The sequence below is a fragment of the Chlorella variabilis genome (assembly GCF_000147415.1).
Source record: "Chlorella variabilis unplaced genomic scaffold CHLNCscaffold_7, whole genome shotgun sequence".
Taxonomy (NCBI): Eukaryota; Viridiplantae; Chlorophyta; class Trebouxiophyceae; order Chlorellales; family Chlorellaceae; genus Chlorella; species Chlorella variabilis.
This window is the reverse complement of record NW_005435081.1, coordinates 26,752-52,805: the sequence shown is the minus strand read 5'-3', so window position 1 is coordinate 52,805 and position 26,054 is coordinate 26,752. Positions and strand designations below refer to the sequence as shown.

The following is a 26,054-nucleotide window of genomic DNA, read 5'->3' as shown; positions in this document are numbered from 1 at the left end:
CTCATGTGTGCTCATGGGGGTTGAGTTCGTTGGAAAAGCGTATTACGGTTGCTGGGATGCCAACAGAACAAACGGGAGGGAGAATGATGCATGATTGAGGATGATGTCCCCAATGACCCTCCAGGTGGGGGGCCATCATGCCCATCATGGGGCACATCCTTACCGGGAGGCCTACCTGCCCCATGCCTCGCCAGAGCATGTGCGCTTGCTCAGGTTGCCTGTGCAGTTCATGCGCTTTGCCTTCTGCCGTGCCCCTGCCCACAAACGCTCCTATATACTCTGCCCCTGGCTTGCAGCCCAATGCCACCAAGGCCAGCAGCGACTCTGCTGCAGCTCTGGCAGCACCCACTGCTCACTTCACTGAGGACGACATGAATTTCATTTCTCAAAACCTGGATGTCCTCCTGAAGAGTCGCACCCCTGCCCACTCGCTGCCGCTGGGCAGCGCTGCTGCTGCGGCAGCAGCCATAGCTGCCGCCGCCGCAGCAGCTGCCTATGGTGCCGGCTGCGGCGACCGCCGGCAGCCGGGCAGCCCTGTGCTACCGGGGGCAGGTGGTCCAGCACCGCGCCTGCTGCGCTCCCGCTCAATGGAGCTGCCAGATGCGGGCAGCCCACGGTCGGCATCCCCTTACAAGCGCCGGTCGGAGTGGCAGCAGCAGCACCAGCACCTCAAGCACAGGCATGAGGGCAGGTCCAGCGCTAGCATGGCCGGCAGTGGCTTAGCCAAAGTGCACCGCAGCAACAGCTCCCCAACGCTGCAGCAGCTTGGCCAAAAGGAGCGGCAGCAGGAGCAGGGCATGCCCAAACCTGCAGCAGCGGGAGGCTACGGCACCAGCATCATCGCTGATGCATCGTTTAGCGGCGCGGAATTGGCAGCAGGACACAACGGCGGCGGCTTGCGCCGCCTGACCTCCAATCAGAGCGAGGCCACCGCGGGCGGCAGGAGGGGAACGGGCGACAGCGATGGCGGTGGCCTGGCCCCCATGGTTCATGACGAGCTGGATTGGCTGCTCAAGCAGCCCTCCTCTGCAGAGGCTCGGGAGTTTGATATGCTGTTTGGTGGCGCTGGTAGCGATCCAGGGACCGCCCTGCACATCCCCGGCAGCAGCGGCGGTCAGCACGGCGCCCGTGGCCTGCTGCTGTCGCCGTCTGCCGGCCTGCTCTACTCGCCCCGCTCGCGCGCTGGCATTTTCTCCCCACACTACTGCCTGCATTGAGTTTTTACATCAGCAATGAATATTTTTTCAGACAGCCGGACTTCGGGAGGCGACAGTGTAAGAGTGCGAGAGGCAAAGGCACTCGTTGTCAATGGCGGTGACGGGGCGACGCGGCGGGATGCTGGGGCCTGCTGTGCACCAAGGCCGTCGCCGATTGCATACGATTAGAACTAGCCTGCTTTTTGGCTCTTCTTCTTGTTGTGGTGTTGTGGGGCGCAGGCAGCTTGTTGCGGGTGGGGCATCGCATTAGAGGCCTGCCCTCAAAGCTGCTGAGCATTCGCCCTGTTCATTGATTGAGGGTGATCCTGACATCCGGCATATCGCCTGCAGTGCTGCCATCGGCAGCAAGACCGCCATCACCCGGGAATGGCTCTCCACGGCGAGGAAGCGTATGAGCGCAAGCTGCGCCCGCTGTATGACGCTCTGGACGCCCGCAGCTACAAGGTGATGGAGTGATGGCGCCGCCGCCGCCGTCGCCGCCTCCGTCGCCGCTGCAGCCACCTGCTTGCCTGCGCGCCGCACTCGCTGATTGGGCGTCTGCTGCTGTTGCAGCAAGCTGTCAAACTGGCTGATGTGGTCCTCAAGAAGTACAAGAATGACCAGCTGGCGCGGGCGCTCAAGGGTTACGCCCTGTACCACACTGGCAAGCACCAGGAGGCGCTGCAGGTGTGATTGTAGACTGGGGCGGCCGTCGGCCTCGACAGAAGCGCGATGCACCATTACCCCGACACTAGACAGCAGTGAGATTGAGCTTCCACCGTGCTTTGGGGCTGCCCCTCATCTGCTGCCGCTGCAGCTGATGCGCGACATTGTGGCTGAGGGCCCCGAAGCGGAGCGAGTGGTCATGACGATGTCTTACACCTACAAGGCGGCAGGGCAGCTGGAAGCCATCTCTCAGGCGAGCAAGCAGCATGGCGCCATGCATCAGTGCCGCACGGCAGCGTGTCCAGCACGGGATGGAGGAGAGGCTTGCGGCACGCGCCGGTGGCTGGCTGGGCCTAACCGTCGCGCAGACACGCTGCTCCGCCGCTTGCAGGCGTACGCTGCTGCTGCTGAGAAGCACCCGCGCGACACTGACATCCTGGCGGGGCTGTTTAAGTCGTATGTGAGGTGCGGCGGTGCGGCTGCCAGGCGGAGCCTGCAAGCAGGGGCCCCGTGGGCAGGAGCCTGCACCGGCGGCATTTGCCATTTGTAAATCTTTGTGTGGTGTGCGTGGGGCCTGGCAGGGTTGGGTATCGTGTGTAGGGGCCGTGATGGGGATATAGGGCTGCCCCCACAGCGACCAGCGCGGTCGCTTCCTGCGCAGCGCGGCTGTCAGTTGGCGCGGCGTAATGGGGGGTGGGGCGAATGGTGTCCCTCACTGCGGCCCACGCTGCTGTGCGCCGCAGGGAGTTCAACTTTGTGAAGCAGCAGCAGGTGGCGATGAAGCTGTCCAAGCTGGTGGCCAGCAGCCCCGACAACAAGTGCGGCTGGTGGATAGTGTGCTCGCTGGCCCTCCAGGCCCGCGCCGCGCTCCTGCACCAAGACCAGCACGGCAATCCGCTGGCGGCAGGCGGCGGGCTGGCCCCCGACAAGCTGCTGCAGCTGGCGGAGACGATGGCGGCGCGGCAGGCGGCCGCCGCCGTTCAGCACGCACCCGCGCAGCCGCAGCAGGCGCAACCGCAGGTGGCGGTGGGCCTGAGCTATGAGGCCCTTCTGCTCTACCTGGACATACTTCAGGGGCAGGGCAAGGCGCAGCAGGCGCTGGAGGTGGTTGAGGGCCCGCTGGGCGGCGCCGTGCCGCTGCCCGCAGACCGGCTGCAGCTTCGGGCCGCGGCCCTGGTTCGCGCAGGGGACCTGCCCGCCGCGGCCGCCTGCTACCGGCAGGCCGTGCAGGCGGCCCCCGACGATTGGCTGTCCTGGCAGCTCTACTTGGATTGCTTGCTGCCCGGCAGCAGCGGCGGGCCCAGCGGCAGCCGCTTTCCTGTCGGCGTGGTTGGCGGACTGGCTGACATCTGGGACCGGCGGATGCAGCAGCAGCAGCAGCAGCAGCAGCCAGCGGGGGGTGGCATCGGCGACGACGCGGCGGCGGCGCTGGCGGCGGCAAAGGAAAGCATGCGTCAGCTCAGCGCTGAGGTGGCGCCCAGCGACAGCTGGCGGGCGCAGCTGGACAACGGCGTGCTGAGAGCGCCGCACCTCTGGCGCTGCGAGCTGCTGCTTCGCCGGCAGCGCCTGGCGGGGGCCGCCGATGGTCACACAGACACGGTGCCAGCTTCGGAGGAGCAGCAGCAGGAGCTGGCAGCAGCGGTGGGCGAGGCTTTTCCCATGCTGGCAGCCAACTTTAGCTGCGTCAGCGACCTGCGAGCCTACCTGGCCACCCTGTCTGGCACAGCGGCCGAGCAGCTGGCGACGGCAGTGCACCGCCAGGCCGCAGAGCTAAACGCACAGGACGCAGCCAACAGCAGTGCCGGCGTGGGCGGCAGCACCGGGAACAGTTCTGCAGCAGCCAATGGCGGCGGCGGTGGCGGCGTGTCTGGGGAGGTGCGGCGGCTGCAGCGGCTGGTCAACGCCCACCAGATTGAGCAGGAGCTGGGTCTGCCTCGCTTTGCGGCGCCTGACGAGGCTGTGGCGCATGCACGCTGTCTTCTGGACCTGTACCGCCGCCACATGCACCTGTCAGGTATGCGACCAGTGGCGCCTGCTGCGTCGCAGTTCGGCTGCGTGAACACCGTACTTTGTCTGCCCTGCTCCACCGCCACCTGCCTGAGAACTGCCATCTGCCCCGCGGGCTACTGCTGCAGCGGGGCTGGACGAGAAGGAGCGAGGGTATGGAGAGGAGCTGGTGGCGGGCGCGGTGGAATCGTTGATGGCGGCCGCCGTGCTGGAGACGGCGGCGGCGGCGCCGGCGCAGGCGGCGGGGCCAGGGGCGGCTCCGCCGCCGGAGCGCGCCCTCGCCCGCATGGTGCAGGCAGTGCTGGTGCTGGAGGCGGCGCAGCAGCGGCGCAAGGTGTCGGCACCGCTGCGCCTGGCAGCCACGGCGCTGTACAGCCTGCTGGGTGCACCCAAGCTGGGTGAGTGCGTAGCTGGGGCAGCCGCAACAAGGCGGTGGCCGCCAGGCTGGGTGCGACTTGGGCAGGTGTCTCACCCCCTCCTTCGTTGCCCCCGCCGCCTCATGAGCCCTTCCTCCCTGCCCCGCTGTGCAGCCGCCGCCCAGTTTGCTGCCCTGGACATCAAGAGCATCCTGCACGACTCGATGACAGGCCACTGGATGCTGCCACTGCTGCCGGGCGGCGCCACCGCCGCCGCCTACCTGCGCTGGTGAGGCGGGGTTCGCAGCCGTGGCAGGCGCAGGGGCAGGAGAAGTGCGCACGTCATCGACTGCTGGAGGGGTGGATGAGGGCCTGGGTGCCTGAGCCGCCGCATGCCTGCCCTGCTGGTCAACGTGCGACTACCCTCTCGATAACTGCCGCCGCCACCGCCCCGTGTGCCGACTGCAGCTGGGTGGACGGCTGCACCCTGCTGCACAGTTCGCAACAGGGAGATGCCGGAGACGCGCTTGGGACAGCATTGGAGCATGGCACCTACTCCAAGGCAAGGCGCCGGGCGGGGTGGGCGGGGGGGCGGCGGGGGGCATGTGTGCAGGCCGGCTGGCTGGACCTTGACCAACGTACAACAAGCCACCAGTAACACCAACCGTATCCGCTGCTTTCCGCAGGTGGCCGAGTTTGTTGACTTCAAGGAGCGGCTGCAGCACTCGCACACCCGCGCCCTGGCTGCCGTGGCCCGTACCCTGCTGGCCGAGCACACCAGCAGCAGCAGCACAGGCAGCAAGGCCGGCGCGGGCGCCGGCGGCACTGCCAGCCAGCGCACAGGACTGCTGCACGCGGCGCAGCTGCTTGCAGCGGCAGCCGAACGGGAGGTGGCAGCAGGCGAGGGCAGAGGCGGGGCCGTAGGTGGCGCATTGGTGCGTTTCAACGAGGATCTCAGCACCCGCCCTAGCTGGTACCCTCCTGGCTCTGCTGCCGGCAGCGCGGTAGGTGACTGGTGGCAGGCGGCAGCGCAAGGCCAGCCTCCCCCGGGCTACGCCCGTTGCTGGTGGTCCCGCCCGCTCGCTGCACAGGCGGCCTCGCCCTCGGGAGCGGCATGGCGGCGGCGCTGCCTGGCAGAGCTTCGCGTGATGGTGGCCTTGGCGCTGGTCACTTCAGCCAGCTTGGGCAACGCTGAGGATGCGGCAGCGTTGCTGGAGCAGCTGCAGCCGTTGCTGCAGCAGCCGGTGGCGGCAGCCCACCAACAGCAGCAGCAGCTAGCAGGTGCCTCGCTGCAAGCGGCGAGCTGTGGAGCGGTGTTGGCAGTGCTGCAGGCGCTAGGCGGCGCGGCGCCAGCAGATGTGGCGTCGGTGCAGCAGCTGGCGCAGGCGTGCAGTGCGGCCGCCAGACGCGCTAGTGCTGAGCTGGCGGCGGTCCGGGACCTTCCAGTCCTGCCGGGCTACGCCACCTCTGCGGCAGCAGCTGTGATGGCCGACTGCCGTGGCATCGCAGCGGTTTGCAGCCGACTGCAGAAGCTGGCAGCAGCGGCAACTGGCCAAGAGGCCATGGTGGCAGCTACCGGCAAGGCCGTCGATGCAGCCACCGATGCAGCCAGCACTGTGAAGCAGGCTGCGGCAGCAGAGCTGGAGGCGGCAGACTCAGAGCAGCGGGTGGAGCAGGTGCTGAGGCTGCTGGACAGTTGCAGCGGCGGCGACGGTGATGGTGATGCACTGTGGGGCTTCGAGCCGGTGCTCGAGGCGCAAGCGGTGGTGGCAGCTCTTGTCCAGGCGCAGGCAGCGATGCTGCAGAGCATGCAGGAGTGACCCTCGTTCATGCCAGTTGAAATGCTTTCCTCCTGTAATCTGTGACCAGGTAGAGCTAGATCGTTAAATGCACCTAGCATAAGGCTCCTACATGTACATTATGTTGGATGCCTCATACAGTAGATAGTTGGGGGAATCAGGAGCTAACAGGGCATTGTTCAAAAGTGGAAGTGCCGTCGTGGAGCTGATCAGCGAGCGCCGCATGGAAGTGTGGCGGCATGTAGGCGAGCGATGCAAAGCTTGGAAGAGGGGCACAAGAGGGTGATAGGTATGAGAGCATGATAGTTACGAGCGTGTTGTGTATTCAGTATAATGCTGAGGTGGCACGGATTAGCAGATGTTCTGTATTGCATTATGCACGGTCACAGCAAAGGATCCTGACACCGTTCAATGCGGTGTCATCAGCCAAGCCTCGGGGCTTTTCCACCTGCTGCTGAAAGCCACAGATGGTTGTGGAGCCAAAGCACCAGCCCCACGACTTGATGTCGCCTGCGTCGACGGGCACAGATTGAAATCATAAGTTGCTTTGCTGCTGGGCACAGAAGCTGGAACCCGCGGCTACAATTTAGCAGGCAAGAATGACAGGGCGGGGTGGGGTGGGACTTACCCCACCAGCCCGGATGCGAAATTTTTTCAACGCCGTTGGTGCATTGCATCCTCAGCGCATTGACAGCTGCAAGCATGGCAAGGATGAGCTGGGTAGATTGCAAACAGGGAGGCGCACTCCTCTGCATTTCCAGCAGCCACTCGGCATGCGCCTTACCTGTGTCATCTTTCGTGCCCTGGCCCTTCTCCGAACGCAACCTTGCGCCATAGAACACGTGGCCAGTGCCACAGAATGCCCAGTTCCTCCAGCTGCAGCAGAAGGGCCGGCAGCTGGTGGGGGTTGAACTCGATCGAGGCAGTTTGCTGGGTGTCTATTGGCCCTGTCCAGCCAGTTTGTCGCAGGTGGATTGGGCAAACAGCTGCAGCAAGGCATCTCTCACCTGCCCCAGGGCCCATTGTTAGATGGCTGCACGACATGGCATGGGCATGAGGCGTCAAGGCCGCATGTCAGCAACAGACCTGAGCGGCCGACCGTGCTGATCACTCACCGAGATGATGTGGCCGCTGGGGCACTGCATGCGAATGCCGTTGGCCGAGGTGTCATCTTTGACGACCCCGGCACCCTGTTGATCCTCCAACTTGAGCTGGAAGCCCGTGGCGCTCCTGGCTCCAGGGCAGATCTGCCACCCGCCCCAGGTCCCCCAGCTGGTTTCAGAGGGGAGCTCCACCACCCGCTGCAAAGAGAGAGGAATGAGTGGTGAACGACTAAGGTTTGCCAAGAGCAAGAGCTGTAGAAGGACGGCGCAAGCTGCATGGCGTCTGGCCCTTACTGCCCCTGCGGAGGGAGCGATTCCAGCCAGCAGCGCTCCCAATGGCTCTCAGCCCAGCACCTTCACTTTCTCGAAATCTTCACATTGCGCCACATTGCCCAGGATCCTTCCCGGGTCGGGCGGGCATATGACGCTGGAATCGATGGCGCAGTAGCCGCCGCACTCTCTTGGGTAGAAGCTTGAAGGGCAGGGCAACACGCACTGCACCCGCAGCTGGCCGGTGGCGGTGAGGCCGGAGCTGATCCCTGTGGCGCCCTCTGCGGCAAGGAGGGAGGAGGAAGAAGGGGCCCATGAGGTAGTGCGCGGCCATTTGTCGCCTGCTTTCAGCAACAGCAGCGCCGTCCCTCCTCCCAAACTAGCACCGAACGGGCCCGCCCACCCACCAGGGCAGTAGTTGGCTGCGCCATTCACGAGGCCGCTGCTGCCAACTTGGACGCTGGACTTGTTGGCGGGAATAGCGCTGGAGACAATCTTGCGCAAGCACAGCTGGTCTGCATTTACAAAGTCCTGCAGCGGGCATGTCTTGGTGATGCCGCTGTCTGCAAACTTGGGAGGAAGCAGGGCGGCAGGATGAGTCAATGACACAATCAACAATACGCTGGCCCCATTCAAGGCATGTTGAGGTCGCCAGCACTGGCCCGTGAGCGTGCCAGCAGCAGCAACGCACCGATGTTTGTGCAGCTGCGGGTGGGCAAGGTGCAGTAGGCATCGCAAGACTTGGAGAAGGCGCCCCAGCACGTCTGACGGCAGGTGGTGCCTGCGAGCAACATGGGGGGTCCCCAACCCGTCAAGTGAGAGCAGGCACCTCGATGCTGCAGCATGCAATGCTGTGCCGGCTGCCATCAGTGGCTACCCGCAGCTGAAGCAGGTGGAATGCCTGGTGGCAAGGCAGGGCCAACTCACCGCCAAGGATGGACTCATACCCAGCTTTGCACTGGGTGACGCCAAAGCCATCTACGCGCTTGCGGCAGGTGCCTGCATAGGAGTGGCAGCATTTCTCATTGGCGGCACTGCTGGCGCAGCGACGGATGGGCTAAAGGCCTTGCAGGTGGGCAGGATGGCTCACTAACCGAAGGACTTGCAGGTGTAGAGCGTTTTGGGGTCCCAGAACGTTGTTGTGTCGCAGACAGTGTCAGGGTTCTTGGCTCTGCATTGACTGTCATTCGTGCACCTACAGACAGACGTGGGGGCGAGCGCCAAGGGAAGAAGTATTAACCTCCCTTCTGCTCACGCACACCCTCCCCAAACGATCCTCACTCACTCGACACAGAAGAGCAACCCTCTGCTGGTGGCGCAGTTATTGGACTGACACTGGCTGTCGCGGGTGCATGGGCCTCCGCGTGGCAGCTTGTCTCCGCAGCTGCAGGCATTTGACCAGACAAGCTCTTTCAACTTGTCAAGTTCGGGCCGCATGCCAAGCAGCACCAAGAAGGATGCGCACATAGGTGCAAGCTTGACTGCAAGCGGCAGCCTATGCGCGGCATGCTCACAGCACGCCCAGCACCCCTCACATGAACAACTGGCAAGCTTGGGCAGGCGAACAATCATCGTCGGTAGCGCAGAATGGAATGCTGAGAAAGTATGTTTCGGGGCCAAGTTTAACCACAAACATGATGCGGAAATTGCCAGCGTTGAAGTTGGCCTGGAGCAGGACTCATGCACGCACCATTCAGATGCAGCAGCGGGGTGCTGGAGCGTGGGCACGCTCCAGCACGGGCTGCGCAATGCGAGGCCAGCCCAGCATGCGCTCCGCTCCAAGTGCCACTGGGCGTTACCTGCGCGATCATGCTGAAGCCAAGTGGCAGGGTGGCCGTGCCCAACGCAGCCTTGGCCACATCCGCCGCCTGCACAGCAGCGGAACGTGCACCCAAGTGTGCACAAGGTTCGTCAATGGCAGAACGCACATGCGCCCAGCAAGCTGCACACGTGTGCCAACCAACACGCACCCGCCCCTGCAGGGTGACCCCTGTCTCAAAGGTGATGCGCACGGCTGCCCCAATTCCAGTGTTGGCATAGACGTCCAAACGAAGCAGCATATAGACGTATGCCGGCATCCTGCAAGCCAGCAGCGATGTCGGCATGCTTTCTTCTGTAGCTGGCATCTGGTGCATGTGGCGATCCGGGCAAGCAACAGCTGCGGCACACCCCACTGGGCAGCCGGTAGTGCTCACTCACATGTCGGCCAGCTTGCTGCCGATGGCCGGCATGCCTGCCACCAATGTCTTCAGGTCGATCCTCTTGGTAAGCGCTAACCAGAACTCTATGTTGTCCGCCCCACTGCCCTTGAAACGAATGTCAGCGTTGACCTGGTTGAGCCCCCTGCAATGGGTGGGACAAAGTGTGGCCAGGTTGTCAGCAGCAAGAGGCAGGGGGGTCCAGGAGGGCATAGCAAGCGGCCTGTCCCCAGCCGCAGCGGCGGCGAGCAGGCAGCAGCTCAGCTCGATGCCTCATCTTACTTGAGGTCCAGGCTGAGCTTGTTCCACAAGGTGAGCGACGGCCCCGTCTCCACAGACAGCACCACCTCGGCGGGGCTGGTGTACTTTATGAGTACCCAGGCCGCGCCATTCATGCCCAGCTTGATCTTTTGGATCCCAAAACTGAAGCCCACGGTGCCTGCCAGGTACAGGTTGCCCTGGGAGTCGATAGGGGCCACGGTGCCTGCAGCAAGAGGGGTCCCCAACACGCAGTTGGATGCTGAAGAGGGTGGCAACAACTGTTGGCCTCAAATGGTCACAAGCTTGCAGCCAAGCCCAGGCCAGGCACTGCAGCTAGCTTGCCTGGACGTGGGCTGCCGGTTCCAAAGTACGGCGTCCAGAGGGTGCGCGCCGTGTCCTCATTTGCCTGGCTTGGCGGTGTCAGCCGGCCGGCCTTGGAGAACCCAAACGCATCCAGGCCGAACGAAAATACAAACGGGGTCACCTGCGGATAGCCATCGCATATGGGGGGCGTGGGACATAGATGCCAAAGCGTGCCACAGCATGCCCGCGGGGATGCTAGCCCGCCTCACCGGGACGTCGACAGAAACTCCAATGAAGCCGACGTGCAGCACACAAAGGGCAAAGGCAGCAAAGTTAGTTGGAGGACATGTTGATGTGAGCAGGTGCGCTCAGCTGGTAGGCACAGCACGCGGCAGGCGGCGCAGCACCACTCATCAGCAGGTCGAAATCTTGGGGGAGGCAGGGGTTGAGGGCCAGGCACACGCTGAACTCTGGCATCACTGTGCTCAGCGTCTCTTTCAGGCCCACCAGGTCGGCACCCTCTGGTATGAGGGATGCCAAGCTGCAGCAACGGAGCGGCGGTGGCAGCAGCGGGGGCCGACAGTGGTGGACCTTGAGGCAGAGCGGCAGCCGCAAGGAGCAGAGAACAGGCGCGTTGGACTCCTTCAACAAACTACCGACAAAGAGCCCGCCCAGCTCACTTTGGCAAGACACCAAAGAAGTAGCTACGGGTTTTGTCCATCGGCGCCTTTTGGCAGGCTTCAAACATCCCGGAAATGCCGCTTATAGATTGCCAAGTTGGAGGGTTGGTGCCATACCCATACACCTTCAAGCAAACCATTGCCACAAAAACCAGTCAGACATACATGGGCGCACGCAGGCCTGCCTCAGCACAGGCTTCCCCCTGCAGGTGCATTGGCTTTGCGTAGCAGGCTGCGCACACCTGCTGGCCGCGGAAGATGGGCCATACACACTTGGTAATGTCCCAGGGCACTTTGTTGGTGATCCTGCAGGGGCCAGGAGGAGGAGGTGCAGGGGCCAGCAGTGCAAGGGCTGCTGGCTGGTGCAGAGGGAGACAGCTGGTCCCAGCCCTTGGCAGCGGCAGCACCCACCATGAGATCACGCTGTTGATGCTCAGGAGCTGCAGCAGGTTGCGTCGCTGGCCTTGGGAGTCGGTAAACATCAGGCGGGTGGAGTTGGCATTCAAAGCGGTGAGCGGGTTGGGCAGCGCGAAGCCATTGGAGATGCAAGACAGCTGGCCGCGGTCGGGGCAATCCAGCTCTGGAAGGTTGCCAAACACCTGCACAGGGGAAGAAGCAAGCCATCAGGCTGTGTGCGGTGGGATATCAGAAGCAGCCGACATGTGAGATGCAGCTGCTTTTGCTGTGAAATGCTGCAGCTCCTCAAGCACAATCCTCACTTGAACCTCTGCGATCTGCAGGTAGCGAGCGTCTGTGTCAGCGGCGCGCGACAGCCTTTGGATGGACAGCCAGCGCCCCTTACACCCTCGGGCCGCGGCTAAGAAAGGCCTTCTTTGAAGGCGCTGGAGCTAGTGTCTAAACCCTCCGAGAGGGCACAGGTTCGATTCCTCCCATGTCGAAACTTTGTGAGGACAAACGCGGCATAGCTGACCGGCTCAGCGCCAATCCAAGCCAATTCCTTCGAGAACGCCTATTAGAATCGCCAAGGCTTCGGCACAGGCCTCCCCGGGACCCATTCACTACTAGTGGGGGGTACTGCACTTGGCGCGTCGGGCAGATCAAATAATGGTCTAAAGCTAGACGTTAAAACCGGGAAGTTAAGCCTGTGGAGGCTCTTCCCCACCTTTACCTTTACCTTTACCTTTATGCCTCGGCAGGCGATGTTCACCGTGCTCTGCACAAGTGCCGGTTGAACGCCAGCAGCAGAGGTCAAGCCTGGGGGAAGCAGTTGAGCAGCACGCGAGCATGCCGCATGACGCTGGCAGGAGCGCTGCGCCCGCCTGTGCAATACCTGTACTTGGCCGTTCTGCGGCACTGTGCCTGGCAGCACTGCACACAGCCGGTTGACATCAATGAGGGTGCCAATACCAGGCGCAGGCTTGGTGTTGCCTAGGCGGAACTCCAGGTTGGAGAGGCGCTGGTGCTGGGCGACACGATTGAAGATCCTGATGAAAGATACATTCACTCCCGGGCCAAGGTCGACCAGCCTACAAGGGCACAGAAAGAAGGGGACGGGGGGTGCTGTGATGTGCTGCAAGGCAGCCTTGCAGCGAGGATGGTCCCCAGCAGCGCAGCTGCACAGACCACTGAGGGCACCCACCACCAGGGATTGAAGTGGTTCGCTGTAGTTAGTCAGCAACCACCGCCCAAACAATCGGTGAGGGTGTTGTTGTCCACGGCACCGCTGGCAACGTAGTTGCCTCCCAGCGTGCTGCTTTGCGTTGCAGGGCGGCCCACGGAGATGAGATTGCCTCTAAGGGGTGTGCGGGCTGCAAATGGAAGGCAGGTCCAGCAGATGGGGAATGATAGCAACGTCAGCAGCTCAACACACGAACCGGGGCACTGTCTCTAACACAGCCTTGAGCGGGCAGGATTGCAGTTCTGTTGCTGCCCACCTCCCCGTACGCCAAAGACATCCAGCTGCGGGGGCGGCGGGAGTGTGTGTGTGTGGGGGGGGCTGAGCACAAGAGCTGTGTCCGGCTGTCACAGAACGGTGGGACTCATGCATGTAGTGCAATAGTGCAAGCCACAGCACCACACCTCGCACAGTTGCAGTCTGTTGAGGGCGGCATTGGCCCCAGCAGTGACCTGCACGTGGGTGGCGGGAGGGGGTCCTGGAGCGAGTCAGTGGCGAGGCTGGCTCAGAGCAGCTTGGAGGAATACCAGCCAAGGCACCTCCCGTCTTGCTCCCACCTGAAGGGAGACGAAGCGTCCTTGGAGCGGCGCGGTGCACCACACGGTGGCAACCTGGCCTGGGGTGGAAGGCCCCGCAAAGGAGCCACACACTGGGTTGGCGGTGGGGCTGCTGCTGGGCAGCGTGTTGCCAACGCGGATGGTGACATCGTGCAAGCCGCCTGCAGGCAGGTGGGGAACGCAGCGCTGTCCATCCAATGTTGCATGGTAATGCATATGCGACGCTGGAGCAGCTTCCACCACCCCTCACCAAAATCCGTCCGTGTGCTGAGCTCCAGGTAATACACCGTGTCCTGGTTGCCCTGCCCAAAGTCCAGATACAGCCAGGGCCGCAGCTCGGAGCCGCCTGTGGCACTGCACGTGCGGGTGGACCAGGGGCCTGCAGCGCAGCAGGCGTCAGGCGAGCCAGATGGAAGGCAGCAAGGGCGGGAGAGAAGGCAGCACCTGGCGGCCAGGCGACCAGGTCAGCATGGCATTCAGGCAGGCAGACCTGCAATGCCATCGATTGCCAGCATTGCATCTGCGCCGGAAACCAGGTAAGGCAGGTCGGAGCCTGTGTCGCCCATGTAGGTGGACGACTGGACTGCCAATGTCTCGCCCTGGCGGACCAAACTGCAGCATGACGGCAAAGGCACAACAGCATGGCGCAGAGGATGTATGTCTGGCCATGTGGATATGGGAGGAACATCTTGGAGGGCAATTGATCTCGAAGCCCGTAAAAAAGCCCCCTACCTGACGAGCGGGATGGCAGGAGGTGGCCGGGGAGACGGCGGTGGGTTGGGACTTGGGGGTCGTGGCCTGTGGAACAAAATGGGTATGAGATGGGAGGGATTCGATGTCGCGGCAGTCTTTGATGGCAGGGATTCAGTACAGGCCGGATAGCCAGGAGGGTGTGCTGCTCCCACAGGCGTCGGGCTGGGCAGGCATGGCTCCAGCAGCACACTTGCAGCACGTCGAGGTAGAGCTGACCGCGAGTAGCGCTGCCGAACAACAGGGCTGCTGACATTGGTACTGCAAAGGTGTGCAGCTCCCTACCGAGGAGGAGGTTTTGGTGGCCGGGGGGGAGATGGCGAAGAAGGCAAGGGGGGCGGCGGGCTCGTTGGGCGGGTGGTGGTGTCCCCAAAGACCTGCAGTGGGCATGCTACATCGCCTCACTCAACAGTTGTGTCTGGACAATGCTCTTTGCGCAGGAGCAACCGATCCCAAGCCACAACAAGCACCTGGACTTCAGGGAGCGCCAATACCCGGTCGCCCTCGCCTTCAAACGGGAACGTCAGCCTCTGGATCGACAGGTACCGCCCAGTCCCGATGCACGTGATGGGCACGACATCCTGCACATGACCGCCACCCCTCCAGCGCAGCACGCAATTAGGGAGGTTGGTGGGCACATCAGCCGGGGAACACATGAGCACCAGGGCAGCAGCAGCCTGCCAGCAGCACAGAAGGAAACTGGCAGCGGTCTTTACCCCTGCCCTGGACCCCCACACTCCTGCAGTCCATCCCCACTTGCCTGCACGTCGGGGATGCCGCTCACGAAGCCTGGGAACATGCCACACACCCTGTTTGTGGTGAGCACGGCGCCAGGCGCAGCGGGCGCGGGCTGGCTGTCGCCCAGCCTTACCACCTGCGTGCAAGAAGGCGGGAGGACACATGCCTCGGGCCAACACCGAGCATGCCACGGATGGCCGCCGGCGACCTGCAAGCGGGCACAGCCCCTCACCAGGTACTGCAGCTTGAAGGCACAGCAATCGAGCCTGTTGTAAATAACCAGCTTCTCGACAATGGAGTCGACGCCCAGGTCCACCCACCTGCGCTCGCGGCACAGCGGGCGCGTGTCAGGCAGGCAGGGTATCGAGCACAATGGTGGGCTGCTGACGGAAAGGCATGAGGAGGCCTTGGGGAAGCGTCATCCTGTGTGAATGGTCCTGGCAGCGGCTTGACCGGATCAGCATCAAGATCCAGCGCAGGTTCCCCGCGAGACCTGCAGGCAGGCAGCGGGGGGTGCAGGGGCAGCAGGCAGGCAGGCAGGGAAAAGGCGCACCAGTATGGGTGTGTTTCCAGTCCGCTAGTGATGGCGCAGGGGCTCTCGGTGCAGTTGCCGTCCGTCTGGCCATCCACAGCGCCAACTGAGGAGTAGCCTGGCCCAGTGACATTGCTGGTGCTGCTCTGCTGGGCTGGCTCGCCCGCGGCGATGTTGCGAGTAGACCCAGTCGGGCGAGCTGCAATGTGGCGGCAGGTGCCAACCCAAGAGCGAACAATTCATGGCGTGCAACGCACCCCGTGATGGCAACACAAGCAGCACAGGGCATACGAAGACCAAGGCGCCCACCTGTCCTGTCTCCATACACCTGCACCTCGCAGATCTGTAACAGGTTGTCTCCTGGCAGAGCGTCGCTGGCAACCTGCGCACCAGGGAAACATGGGCGAGCTAGGCAACAATGCTGCAGCAGCGCAAGCTGCAAATGAAATGGGATGCCGACTGCCGCTGACGCTTTCCCAGCTTCCCAACAACTGCCCCACCTGAAACGAGACGTAACGGCCAATCAGCGGCACGGAACAGTTGACCACTGCAAGGTTGTTGGGGTCGGCAGCAGCAGGCCCGATGTAGGTGTCACACAATGTGTTGGTGGAGAGGACTGCATCGCCAGAGAGGCCCTCTGTTGGCAGCGTGTTGCCCACACGGATTTGCACATCGTGCAGTCCGCCTGCACAGCAGAGGAGATCTCTAGAGGATGGTCTGGGCGTTGGGGATATCGTCCCAAATTGGGGTGACAGAGCGCTGCTCAATGCTGCATCTAGCTCACCCACGTCCTCGCGAGTGACAATCGTGATGGAGTGGATTGTGTCACTGGCACCAAGGTCCAGGTACAGCCAGGGCCGCAGCTCAGAGCCATCGGTGCTGGAACAGTAGCCGTCGGACCAGCCTGGGGGGGCAGCAGAGCCCCATTGCAATCAGCCCCTACTGGCATGAGCGGACCGTATTAGGTGCTAGCCGCCAGGGAGCATGGCAGTAAACTGACCGGGGGTGCCGTCGATAGCAAAGATAGCGTCAGCACCGACGAGGGGAATTAAGGGGCTGCTTCCCTGGAGTGTACTGGACTGCACCGCCACCGTCTCCCCCTGGCGCACAAGGCTGCAGGAGAGGGGATGCGTTTGGCAGGCGGTTGACTGCGGGGATGGGGGCAGGCATCAGCAAAGCTTGCCACTACAGATGTTGCCACAACAGTGCCTCACAGCTGGTCCCCAGCTGCAGCCAACAGAAGGGGGAAGGGAACGAAGGTGAGGATGCTGGGCATTGAGGGTCAAGGGCTGCAGCTGATGGCGGCTCCCTATCTGCGGTGGTAGCTGCCCCCTGCACAGTCGCCAGCAAAGCTGCATGCTGTCGTCTGCATCGCTCACCGGCACTACTGAGCTTCAACAGGCAGCCCAGCATGATGATCAGCCGCGCGGAGGGGCCTCTCATGAGGCCCGGCAAGGCCATGGCTGTCATGCGGCTGAGGGGGGCCCAGGTGCTGGGTTTCGGCCTCTCCCAAGGCAGTCTGCAGCCGGAAGGCAGCTGAGAACGCCCAGCAGTACGCCCAGCAACGCGAGGGATGCCAGAGAGCGGCGGTACTGCTGCACTACATTGCAGCAGCTGCAAGTGCAGCTACTGCAGGATTGAATGGTAGGCATTCCATCTGAGCACGGGGGCGGGTTTGGTGACCACAGCGTGCGTTGTGTTAAACCCGATATGTTATCTGACGCAGGAGGCGCCGGGATGAAGCGGGCAGGGTGCCCAGGAGCGGGGTGGGCGGCCAGAACGGGCGCACCGACGGCGACGCCCGCCATCCACCGTTCTGGCTTGAGTGGACATGCCGTGCAGCCAGGCTTCACTGGATTGGATGAAACTGTCACTTTGAAACAACTTGCATGTCATGGGTCTCAGCTCTTCCCTGTGTCGGTGGCTGCCGCCAAACGCAGCGTGCGGTCGGCAGCAGTTTAGCTGCCATATCAGCGCCAACGGCAGCAGGCGATGGTGTGCGGCCCAGAAAAGCTCTGCCGGGGAGGCTGGTCTTTACTGGATTCAATTTACCTCAATCAACACTCATTGTCATCCACTCAACACGAGCAAACTTCTTGCGGCGCCCAAAACTGTCCGCCGGCTGACGTGGCGGCGGGTGGACTCATGCAGCAGAAGGAACAAGCGTACCAAACGTCTTTCGTCTGGCAAGCAGCCGGAACCACCGGCAGACCGCGATCAAGGAGGAACCACACGAATCAATGAATGGCCATGTTGCTCGGACATACCTGGGGCCCTACCCCTCACTCTCAGCTCCAAGCGCGGCAGCATGCAAGGCGAGCGCGATCCACTGGCTGCCACTGGCTGACCGCCTGGCAGGCGCCCCCGCCGCCACCCGCTGCTAGTGGCGCGGCGGCGACCTCGCTGCCCCACGCTGGCCCTCGCGATCACCTCGGCCAGTCCTCCCCTCCCCCCGCTTTCTGGCCCGCTGCAGCTGGTGGCAGAGCGACTGGCGGCGATGCACGGCTGGCCCTCGGCGGTGCGGCACCAGGGCCCGCAAGTGGGCTGCGAGGAGCGGCGCAGCGTGCTGGACAGCGTCGTGCGCACGCTGCTGAGCCAGAACACAACCGATGCCACATCGGGCCGCGCCTTTGACACGCTCAAGGAGCGGTTCCCGACCTGGGAGGGGGTGCGCACGGCTCCGCTGGCCGCTGTGGCCGACGCCATTCGGGTGAGGAATTGCCACAGGATGGGCGAGGGCCGCGTCAGTTGGCTCTTGCAAGTGCGGTGTGGCCTCGCCTGCCTGCGCATGGGTTGCCCACATTGCTGTCCAGCCGCTGCTCTTGGTGCCTCTTCTCCCAGCCTGCCTGCCGCTGGGTGCGCCTGCCCTCTGTCCGCCATCAAGCGCCATGCCGTTCCGCGAGCAGGTGGGCGGCCTGGCAGACATCAAGGCGGGGCGCATCCAGGCTATCTTGTCCACTCTGGCAGCAGAGCGTGGTGAGTGCAGCCTGGAGCACCTGCGCGGGCTGCCGGCGGCAGCCGCCAAGGCAGAGCTGTCGCGGTTCAAGGGCGTGGGCAAGAAGACGGCGGCGTGCGTCCTGCTGTTCGCCCTCGAGGTGCGTAAGTGGTGAGCGGCAGGCTGGTTTGGGGGGGGGGGGGGGGGAAGGCAAGGGCCGTGTGGCCTCTGCCACGGCTAAGAAGGTCACCGCGAACCGTTGCCGCGGTCCCGGCAACCGCCGGCCTCATTCTCTCCTCTCGCCTGGCCGCACCGGTGTCGGCATAAATGCCTCGATTTCCATGCCCTGCATGCAGCTGCCAGAGTTTGCCGTAGATACCCACGTGTGGGAGATCAGCAAAGCGCTGGGTTGGGTGCCCGTGAACGCCACCCGTGACCAAGCCTACGACCACATGAACGAGCTGGTGCCTGGTGAATGGGGAGGAGAGCGAGAGGAGGGGAGTGGCGTGCTGACTAACGTTCTCCTTCCTCCCGTCCTACCTTGCCCTACAACGTGCGGCTGTCTGCCCCCTCTTTCCTCCCTGCAGACGAGCTTAAATATGACCTCCATGTGCTGCTGGTGCGACATGGCAAGCAGTGCCCCGCCTGTGCCAAGGCGGGCAGCGCCAAGCAGCGCGGCACGACGGCGGCAAAGAGCCGTGGCGGCATCGACTGCCCGCTGGCAGACCTCAAGGTGCCGCCGAGCAAACTCAAGGCGATGGCGCCGGCAGGGGCCAAGCAGAAGCAGCGCAGCAGCAAGCAGGGTGGCAAAGCAGCGGATGCGGCAGCAGCAGGGGCAGCGGCAGATGACGCCGGGCCGAGCAACAAATCGGCTGCCGGCAAGCGGCGCAAGGTGCAGCCTAAGGTCATTGACTGATTGGTGCTGCTTGACTAGATGTGCTTGTTGCCTTCGGCTGCTAACAGCGCAGTACGATCCAAGGGTACCGCACTTTCCTGCACAGTTATATTGAACCTTGGATCGCTTTCCGTGACTGCACTAGGAACAGCAGGCGATCAGGCCACTCCCTGCCGTTTTTGTGGTTGGGCTCGACCAGCGCTATGTCGTCCAAGGCAGGCGGCGCGAGAGTGGCACTGGTGACTGGCGCGTCGGGCATCACCGGCAGGCATTGCGTCCATGCTTGCCTGAAACGCAACGAGGAGTGGCGTGTGATCACGCTGGCACGGCGCGACCTGCAGCTGGGCGGCGAGGGCGCGACAGACCAGGTGCAGCAGGTGCGCCTCCGAGGCACCAGTCCCGCTGGTAGGCAGGTGCTGGGCGACTCCTGGTTGGCTGCCACCCGCTCCGTCGCCTCTGCTGGTTTCTTTCTCGTCCTGTGGATTCTCTGTTTGCTGCCTATGCACGTGCGCGGCAGGTGAAGGCCGACCTGCTGGACAAGGGGGCCGTGGAGGCGGCGCTGCGGCAGGCGGGTGCAGAGAGCGTGACGCACGTTTTCCACTGCGCATACCTCATGAAGAAGGCGCCAAAGGAAGAGTGCGAGGTGGGCTGGGAAGATGTCCTAGCAGCTCCCAGCTGCCCCCACAAAGGTGCATTGCCCCGCATGCTGTGCCTGCTCGCCCGTCGCACACTGCCACTACTGCAAGCTATGCTGTCTGCCACCCTAACTCCACAGGTCAATCTATCCATGCTGAAGAATGTGGTGGAGGCCGCAGAGGCGGCTGGCGCACACCTGCAGCACGTCTTCTGCATGGAGGTGGGCCGGGCTCAGTGGGTATACCCTTGCTGAAACTTCAATGGACCAAGCAAGACCTGTCCCCATGCAGGGCGGCAAGTGGTACGGCCAGCACTTGAGCACGCCACTCAAGACGCCGCATCGGGAGGATGATCCTCCCATCATGCCTCCCATGTTTTACTTTGACCTACAGGCATTGTGTGGGGCGGGAATTGGGCGCAGCGGGATGGGCAGCGAGGGTTGTGGTGCGACGACTTGGTCCTGGGCTGCTGATCACGCGCCCCAGCAGTTTCGACGCTGACGCTACCCTTGACCTGCACCTGGCACACGAGCTGCAGAGGTACCTGGAGCAGCGGGTGGAGCAAGGCGCACCCTGGACCTGGTCTGCGCTGCGCCCCAACCCGGTGTGCGGGTTCAGGTCAGCCAGCCCGGGCTGCCCTGGTTGGGGCAACAGTTGGCAGCTGCATGCACTGCCAAAAGCTTGAATTTGGCTGTGCCCTTGCTGCAGCACCGGCTCCTTCATGAACCTCTCCACCTCGCTGGCCATGTACGCCAGCATCTGCAAGGAGATGGGCCTGCCGTTGAGGTGGGTCACGCCTGTCCGGCGCTGAGAAGGCTACTGCAGCAGCTCGCAGTGGCAGGCCACGTCATGGCAGGCCATGTCACATGTCACATCACAATGACGGTCACATTGCGTCTGCTGCTGTCTGCCTGGACCTGCAGGTTTCCGGGCACCGTGGATGCCTGGGACTCGCTCGTTGATGTGACCGATGCGGATCTGCTGGCGGAGGGCATGCTGCACTGCGCCACCACCCCTGCCTGTGCCAACCAGGCTTTCAACATCTGCAACGGGGACTGCTTTCGCTGGAAGGATGTGAGCAAAGGCGTCAGCAGCAACAGCCGGGGGTGGTGGCGCTGCCATGCTCCACCCGCCTGCTGCACCCCCTGCAACCTACTAAACGGAACCGTTCGCCCGCTGCAGATGTGGCCGCGGTTTGCAGAGTTCTTCGAGATGGGCACTGCGCCCCCAGTCCACACCCCTCTGGTGCAGGCAAGTGCGAGCCAGCGAGGGGCAGCAGGTGCAACGGGTGCATCTGCTGTGGCGCAGCGGGTGCTAAGCTGCGGCGACCCACACATCTGTCACACTTGGTGAGCAGGTGATGGCGGACAAGGGCGAGGTGTGGGCCGCGCTGGTCAAGAAGCACGGGCTGCAGGTGTGTGTGCGCTTAGCTGAGTCAGCGGCAACAGAAGCGCCGGCCCAGGAGATGGCAGAGGTGCAGCAGCAAAGTCGACCATCAACTGTGCTGCCCTGCTGCTGCCGCTGGCCTCAGGACACGCCGTACAACCAGCTGGCGACCTGGCAGTTTGTCGACTTCGTGTTCACCTATCCTGCCTCCTGGTTCTCTACTGTGAACAAGCTGAGGCGCACCGGCTTCCACGCCATGTGCATCGACAGCGACGCCATGTTTGCCTCGCTCTTCCAGCGCCTGCGCGAGGAGAAAGTCATCCCGTAACTTTTGCAAAGTTCAAAAGCTCCTGAGAAAGTTGTAAAGCTAAAGAAAGAGGAAAATAAGGATGGGGACAGCTGGCGCTCTGTCCTTTCCAACCTGCATGGCTTCGAGCTGGCCACTGGCAGAGGACGTTTTGTTGCAGCAGAGCATTCCACAGCCGACCCAGGAAGGCCTGAAGCGGAGGCTGGGAGCAACAAAAATGGTGGGGCGGCCAGGGGGGCTGCCAGCGCCAGTTTGGCCTGCTCAGGCAACAATGCACTAGAGGAAGGTGGCTGCCAAGAGGCTCTGGGCTTCGTGTGCAGAGCGCTCTGCGCCGCCCGCTCGGCCGCCTGCCCGTCACCCGCCGCTCTGCAGGCCACTACCGGCAAGTCCTTTCTGATCGCCTTGGCCATCTATGTTGGTACATGCGTCGGCATCCTGCTGGCCTTCTCTTGGTGGCGGCGCGCCCCCTGGGCCAAGCGCTTCTACTCGCCTAAGGCCTTCAAAGCAGGGGTGGGCAGCTAACCAGCTCTTCTCACCCCGCTTCCCCACAAAGGTAAAAATTCTGCTGACCAGCGCCACGCCACACCACTTGGCACCATCCTGCAGCCCAAGCCCAAGCACATCCGGGCCCGCAACCCGCTGGCATGGATCACAACAACAATCGAGGCGCCAGACGAGTCGGTCATCTTCTTTGCGGGAGTGGATGCCCTCATGTATCTGTGAGTGAATGGTGATGCCCCTCTTGTGGCATCCCTGGTGCTGGAGGCAGTGCTCGCGCAGTATGAACACGCTTTTGGCCCTCCCGTGGGTTGCGCAGGAAAATCGTCCGCTTTGGCATGCAGCTGTTCCTGGGTGTCTCCCTGCTAGTGATGTCCATAATCTTGCCCATCAACTGCACTGGCGGTCAGGTGGGCTGATCGATGAGCGACAGAGCAGCAGCACATGCAGTTGCCCATCAGTGGCGCTAGTTTTGTCGTTGTATGTTTGATGTGCATCACCAAAAGTCGGCTTGGCGCGTGCCTCCTGTGGCCTGCAACCGCAGGTCAACCGCCTTATGGCGGCACAGGAGGCCCCAGCGCCTGCCTCGCAGTTCACGTACTGGCTTCCGCCGCCAGGCCCCCCGGCAGCGCAAGAGGATGGGGAGGTGCTGTCCGTGCAGGACACGCAGCCAAAAGTGACAGAGGTGCGCAGCAGGATGGGCCTCCTCCTCGTGGTAATAGCTGCTGCTGGGCAGTGAGTGTCTGCTGCCCTTCTTGTTTAGGCAAATGCTGCCTCGTTTGAGCATGTGAACATGCACAGGCAAGCAACCGCCCCCATTCGTCCTGCCAACTGATGCAGCCCCCTGACTTCTACGAAGCCGACATCCCCCCGGCCCCTGCTGGTCTCGAGTGGTGGGAGTACAAGCCAGACGTGTTGTTGCTGCCGTCGCCTGAAGAGGTGCTGGGACCCAACTTCTCCAGGTGTGGCTGGAGAGCAGCCTGCTTGTCTTGCTAGCAAGGGAAGCTGCTCACAAGATTGGGACATGGTTAATACGGAAGGAACATTAACCAGCGACATGAGGTTTGTTCAATTGGTGCTGCGCAGATATGGTTGGCGATACGATGCGCATTACCAGTCTGTCGAGTACCGCTTCAGCGATCTGGACAAGACCACCATGGCCAACATCGAGGCGGGCAGCGCCCGGCTTTACGCGCACGCAGTGGTAGTTTGGGCCGTCACCCTGTTTGCGCTGCGCCTGCTCCACCGCTTCAACCAGGAGGCCGTCGGGTGGGATGGAGCGCCAGATGCTCATTGGAACACCTGGCAACAGCAGGCGCTGGGGCTTCGTCTGACCTCATGTCAGGCAGCCACCCACGCTTCCTGCTATGCCTTTCAACATGAACTGCGTGCTCCCACCACCTTGCGCCTGTGCACCTGTGCAGGCTGCGAATCTACTACCTGCTCAACAGCCCACCTGGCGCTGAGTCGTATACCGTGCTCGTGACTGACATCCCAGGCATTGCCTGTGGCACCGTGCTGCATTGGACTGGCAACACTCTGCTCCGCTTCCTGCCACAACGTGGGCAGCTGCCACCCTTGCCCACGACTGCCTTGTGAACTAGCATGCTCCCTGATTGCTGCCGTAAACATATGGGTTACACCCACGTGACCTGCTGTGCATGCAGGAATCAAGATGTGGCTGGCTGGAGCTGCGGTTACCGGCGTGAAGACTGTGGGCAGCGGGCTCAAGATGGGCACCGGCCGGATGCTGGGCACGGCTGCAAAGGGCGTGACAGGTGCCAGCATGAGAGCAGAGCCTGCAAGCGGCGACTTCACCATCGGAGCAGGCAGGCCTGACATTCCGCAGAAGCTGAAGGTGGGGGCGAGGACACGAGAGGACTCCTGGCAGCAGGTGGGTGTCACCACCGCTGTGAAGCCTCTGGAATTTGCTGCTGGGGGGCTGTGAGCGACAATCATCAAGAAGCAGGTATCGTGCTTCATTTCCGAGCCTGCAGGTACTGCGCCAGTTGGAGGGAGGAAGCACCATCCAGAACGTGGTGGACAACCAGATGATGCGCACATTTGGCAATGACTTTGAGCATGTGAGGCTGGGCTGCCGGCGACACCACGTGGCCTGCAGCATGCTCGAGCCGACAAGGCCGGCGAGCATTGTCTGCGAGCCGTGCATGCTGCTGATGTGCCTTAGGCACATGCAGCTTGGCAACTTACCTGCGTCTGTGATACCCACCTATGTACGCTCCCCTCCTGTACCATTTGCCATTGCAGGCCTTTCTCGTGCGGGACACCAGCCAGCTGGACCCCCTGCTGGCTGAACACGAATCCCTGATGCGCCAGGCCACAGATCTGATGGACCACTACCTGTGGCTCAAGCGGCGCAATCGTGAAATAAAGCCGCAAAAGGTGGGTGGCTGCCAGATTGAGTCCAGTTGAGCTCCAGCTTGGGGCTGCATGCCTTCGGGCCTGACCATCCTGCTGGCCGCCCCGATCTGCTGCAGATCACGGTTGTGGGAGTGCGATTTTGGGAGTGCGCCAAGCCAGCACGTGTGGACGCCCTTCAGTTCTACAGGGACCGGCTGGTCCACCTGCGGCAGTTGATTGCCGAGGAACAGGAGGCGGCGATGCACAAGGCGGTGCCTTCCTGCTTTGTCACCTTCCGCACTCGCAAGGCGCAGGTGGGCCACCCAGCATCTGTCAGCAGTCTTGCAAATCTGGCGACTGGGTGGCTTTGCTAGCAGTCTTAGTTGCCGCCCCCTGCTGCAATATAGGTTGTTGCCGCCACCTCTCTGCTGCACCACAACATGGCTGCCTGGCGCTGTCATCCAGCACCTGCACCAGGGGAGGTGGTGTGGGCCAACTTGGGGTGCGTGTAGCCCAGGATCAGGGAGCCTGCCCTGCTGGTGGAGCTCTCTCAGTCCCATGTGCCTCCAGATGTCAGCAGCATGATGCCGTATGTGCTCCCTGCCTGCAGCTGGCGCATGTGGGAGCGCAGCGCCCGCAGTTTGCTGATGTGGGGCGCATTCGTGGCACTGGCGCTGTTCTACATGATTCCTGTCTCGGCAGTGCAGGTGCGGTGCAGCACTCAGTTTACTCTCGTCTTCAAGTGGCTGTGGGATTGACAGCTGATGCGCCTAATCACTCTGCCGTAGTCGCTGCTGGCACTGAACAGCGTCACCACCTGGTTCGCCAGCGTGCCAGTGCTCAATGCCGTCGTGACTGCCATCCTGCCGAGCTTGGTGCTGCGTATCTTTCTCAAAGTGCTGCCCGCCATCCTGGGCATGATGAATCGCTTTTCGGCTGGAGCACTATGTGCACAACGTGGTGGGCGCCCTCAACCTGGCGCCCGCCATGTTTGGGCAGCGCGAGACCTACCTGGATGCAGTACGGCGTCGGCAGGACCGCGAGGCGCTGGCGCAGCTGCGCACCGGGTCGCATTGGGGCGCGGAAGAGACCGGCCGCTGGACGCGGCGCCCCCGAGAGCAGCGAGTCTGCCCCCACTGCCACGACGGCATTGAAGATGCCCCCCACATGCTGCTCACCTGCCCCCTTTACGCCCCGCTGCGCCTCAACTTCCCTGACCTGTTTGCTGAGCCCCATCCTCCCCACCGCTTCCTCCGCCAGAAACCGTGCCGCCTCGCCGCCTTTGCTGCCGCCTGTCACCAGCGCTGGCTGACCGCCACCGTTGCGCTGCCTGCAGTCCCGCCCTGAACCCCCACTCTCATGTCCACCCCCTTTGCTCTTACCGCACCACACCTGCTCCACGACATGCAGTACTGCCTGCCCGCTCACACACTAAACGCTCGGTGACCTGTCAGTTGGCCTGTCCTGCCTGTTGTTCTACTGCTTCATCCCTCCTTGCTCGAACAACAAAGTCTGTGCTGCAAGCTTGTTCTTGCTGAAACCAGACTGTAAGCCCACACAAGCAGGCATTCATGTTAAGCTGCATTCATTAATTCATTCATTCAGCACACAGACCGGCCGCCTCTTGCTCGAGGGCGGCCCACTTTGGCCTGGGCAGCCCGGGCCGCCCTCCCCCCCGGGCGCATGTTCGGTGTTGGAGGGGTGTGCCCAGCGATAGGGGGCCCCTGAAGGCATGCGCCGAGGCCGGGAAGCGTGGTTCGGCGCTGCTGCACGCTTGGCGATTTGAACAGAACCACGTGCCGCCGAGCTGCGGCCGCAGTTTCCGGCCCACGGTCTACGGTCGCAGCCACGGGACTCGGCGGCACGGCGTTTGGGCCCAAGCTTGCTGCCGCCGCCGCCGCCGTGCCCGGGGGGCAGCGCGGCGGCGGCACGCTGCGACGCCCCCGTGCTGTCGAGCTGCGGCCGTAGTTTCCTGCCAGAAGGCC

General features: G+C 63.0%; 4 protein-coding genes across 4 annotated transcripts; 3 read left to right on the top strand and 1 right to left on the bottom strand.

Moving 5' to 3' along the window:
• Positions 1-1,583: 1,583 nt before the first annotated feature.
• CHLNCDRAFT_144070 (hypothetical protein) lies at positions 1,584-4,518 on the top strand (the record flags this gene model as incomplete). The annotated part of the gene is made up of 7 exons (XM_005848740.1): positions 1,584-1,661; positions 1,770-1,883; positions 2,014-2,058; positions 2,254-2,327; positions 2,606-3,876; positions 3,998-4,267; positions 4,400-4,518. The coding sequence occupies 7 exons, from the start codon at positions 1,584-1,586 to the stop codon at positions 4,516-4,518; spliced, it is 1,971 nt and encodes a 656-aa protein (XP_005848802.1).
• A 1,879-nt stretch (positions 4,519-6,397) lies between these two features.
• Positions 6,398-7,271, bottom strand: CHLNCDRAFT_21940 (hypothetical protein; the record flags this gene model as incomplete). Its single annotated transcript, XM_005848527.1, has 2 exons — positions 6,398-6,523; positions 7,107-7,271. Coding segments are annotated over 2 exons (291 nt in total), but the record flags the coding sequence as incomplete, so codon positions are not given.
• A 10,329-nt stretch (positions 7,272-17,600) lies between these two features.
• CHLNCDRAFT_11543 (hypothetical protein) lies at positions 17,601-18,663 on the top strand (the record flags this gene model as incomplete). Its single annotated transcript, XM_005848739.1, has 4 exons — positions 17,601-17,762; positions 17,959-18,147; positions 18,344-18,458; positions 18,575-18,663. Coding segments are annotated over 4 exons (555 nt in total), but the record flags the coding sequence as incomplete, so codon positions are not given.
• Positions 18,664-19,085: 422 nt separating this feature from the next.
• On the top strand, positions 19,086-21,231 carry CHLNCDRAFT_21968 (hypothetical protein; the record flags this gene model as incomplete). The annotated part of the gene is made up of 10 exons (XM_005848738.1): positions 19,086-19,259; positions 19,400-19,525; positions 19,658-19,738; positions 19,809-19,915; positions 20,058-20,135; positions 20,226-20,303; positions 20,441-20,591; positions 20,700-20,762; positions 20,872-20,931; positions 21,049-21,231. The coding sequence occupies 10 exons, from the start codon at positions 19,086-19,088 to the stop codon at positions 21,229-21,231; spliced, it is 1,101 nt and encodes a 366-aa protein (XP_005848800.1).
• Positions 21,232-26,054: the final 4,823 nt, after the last annotated feature.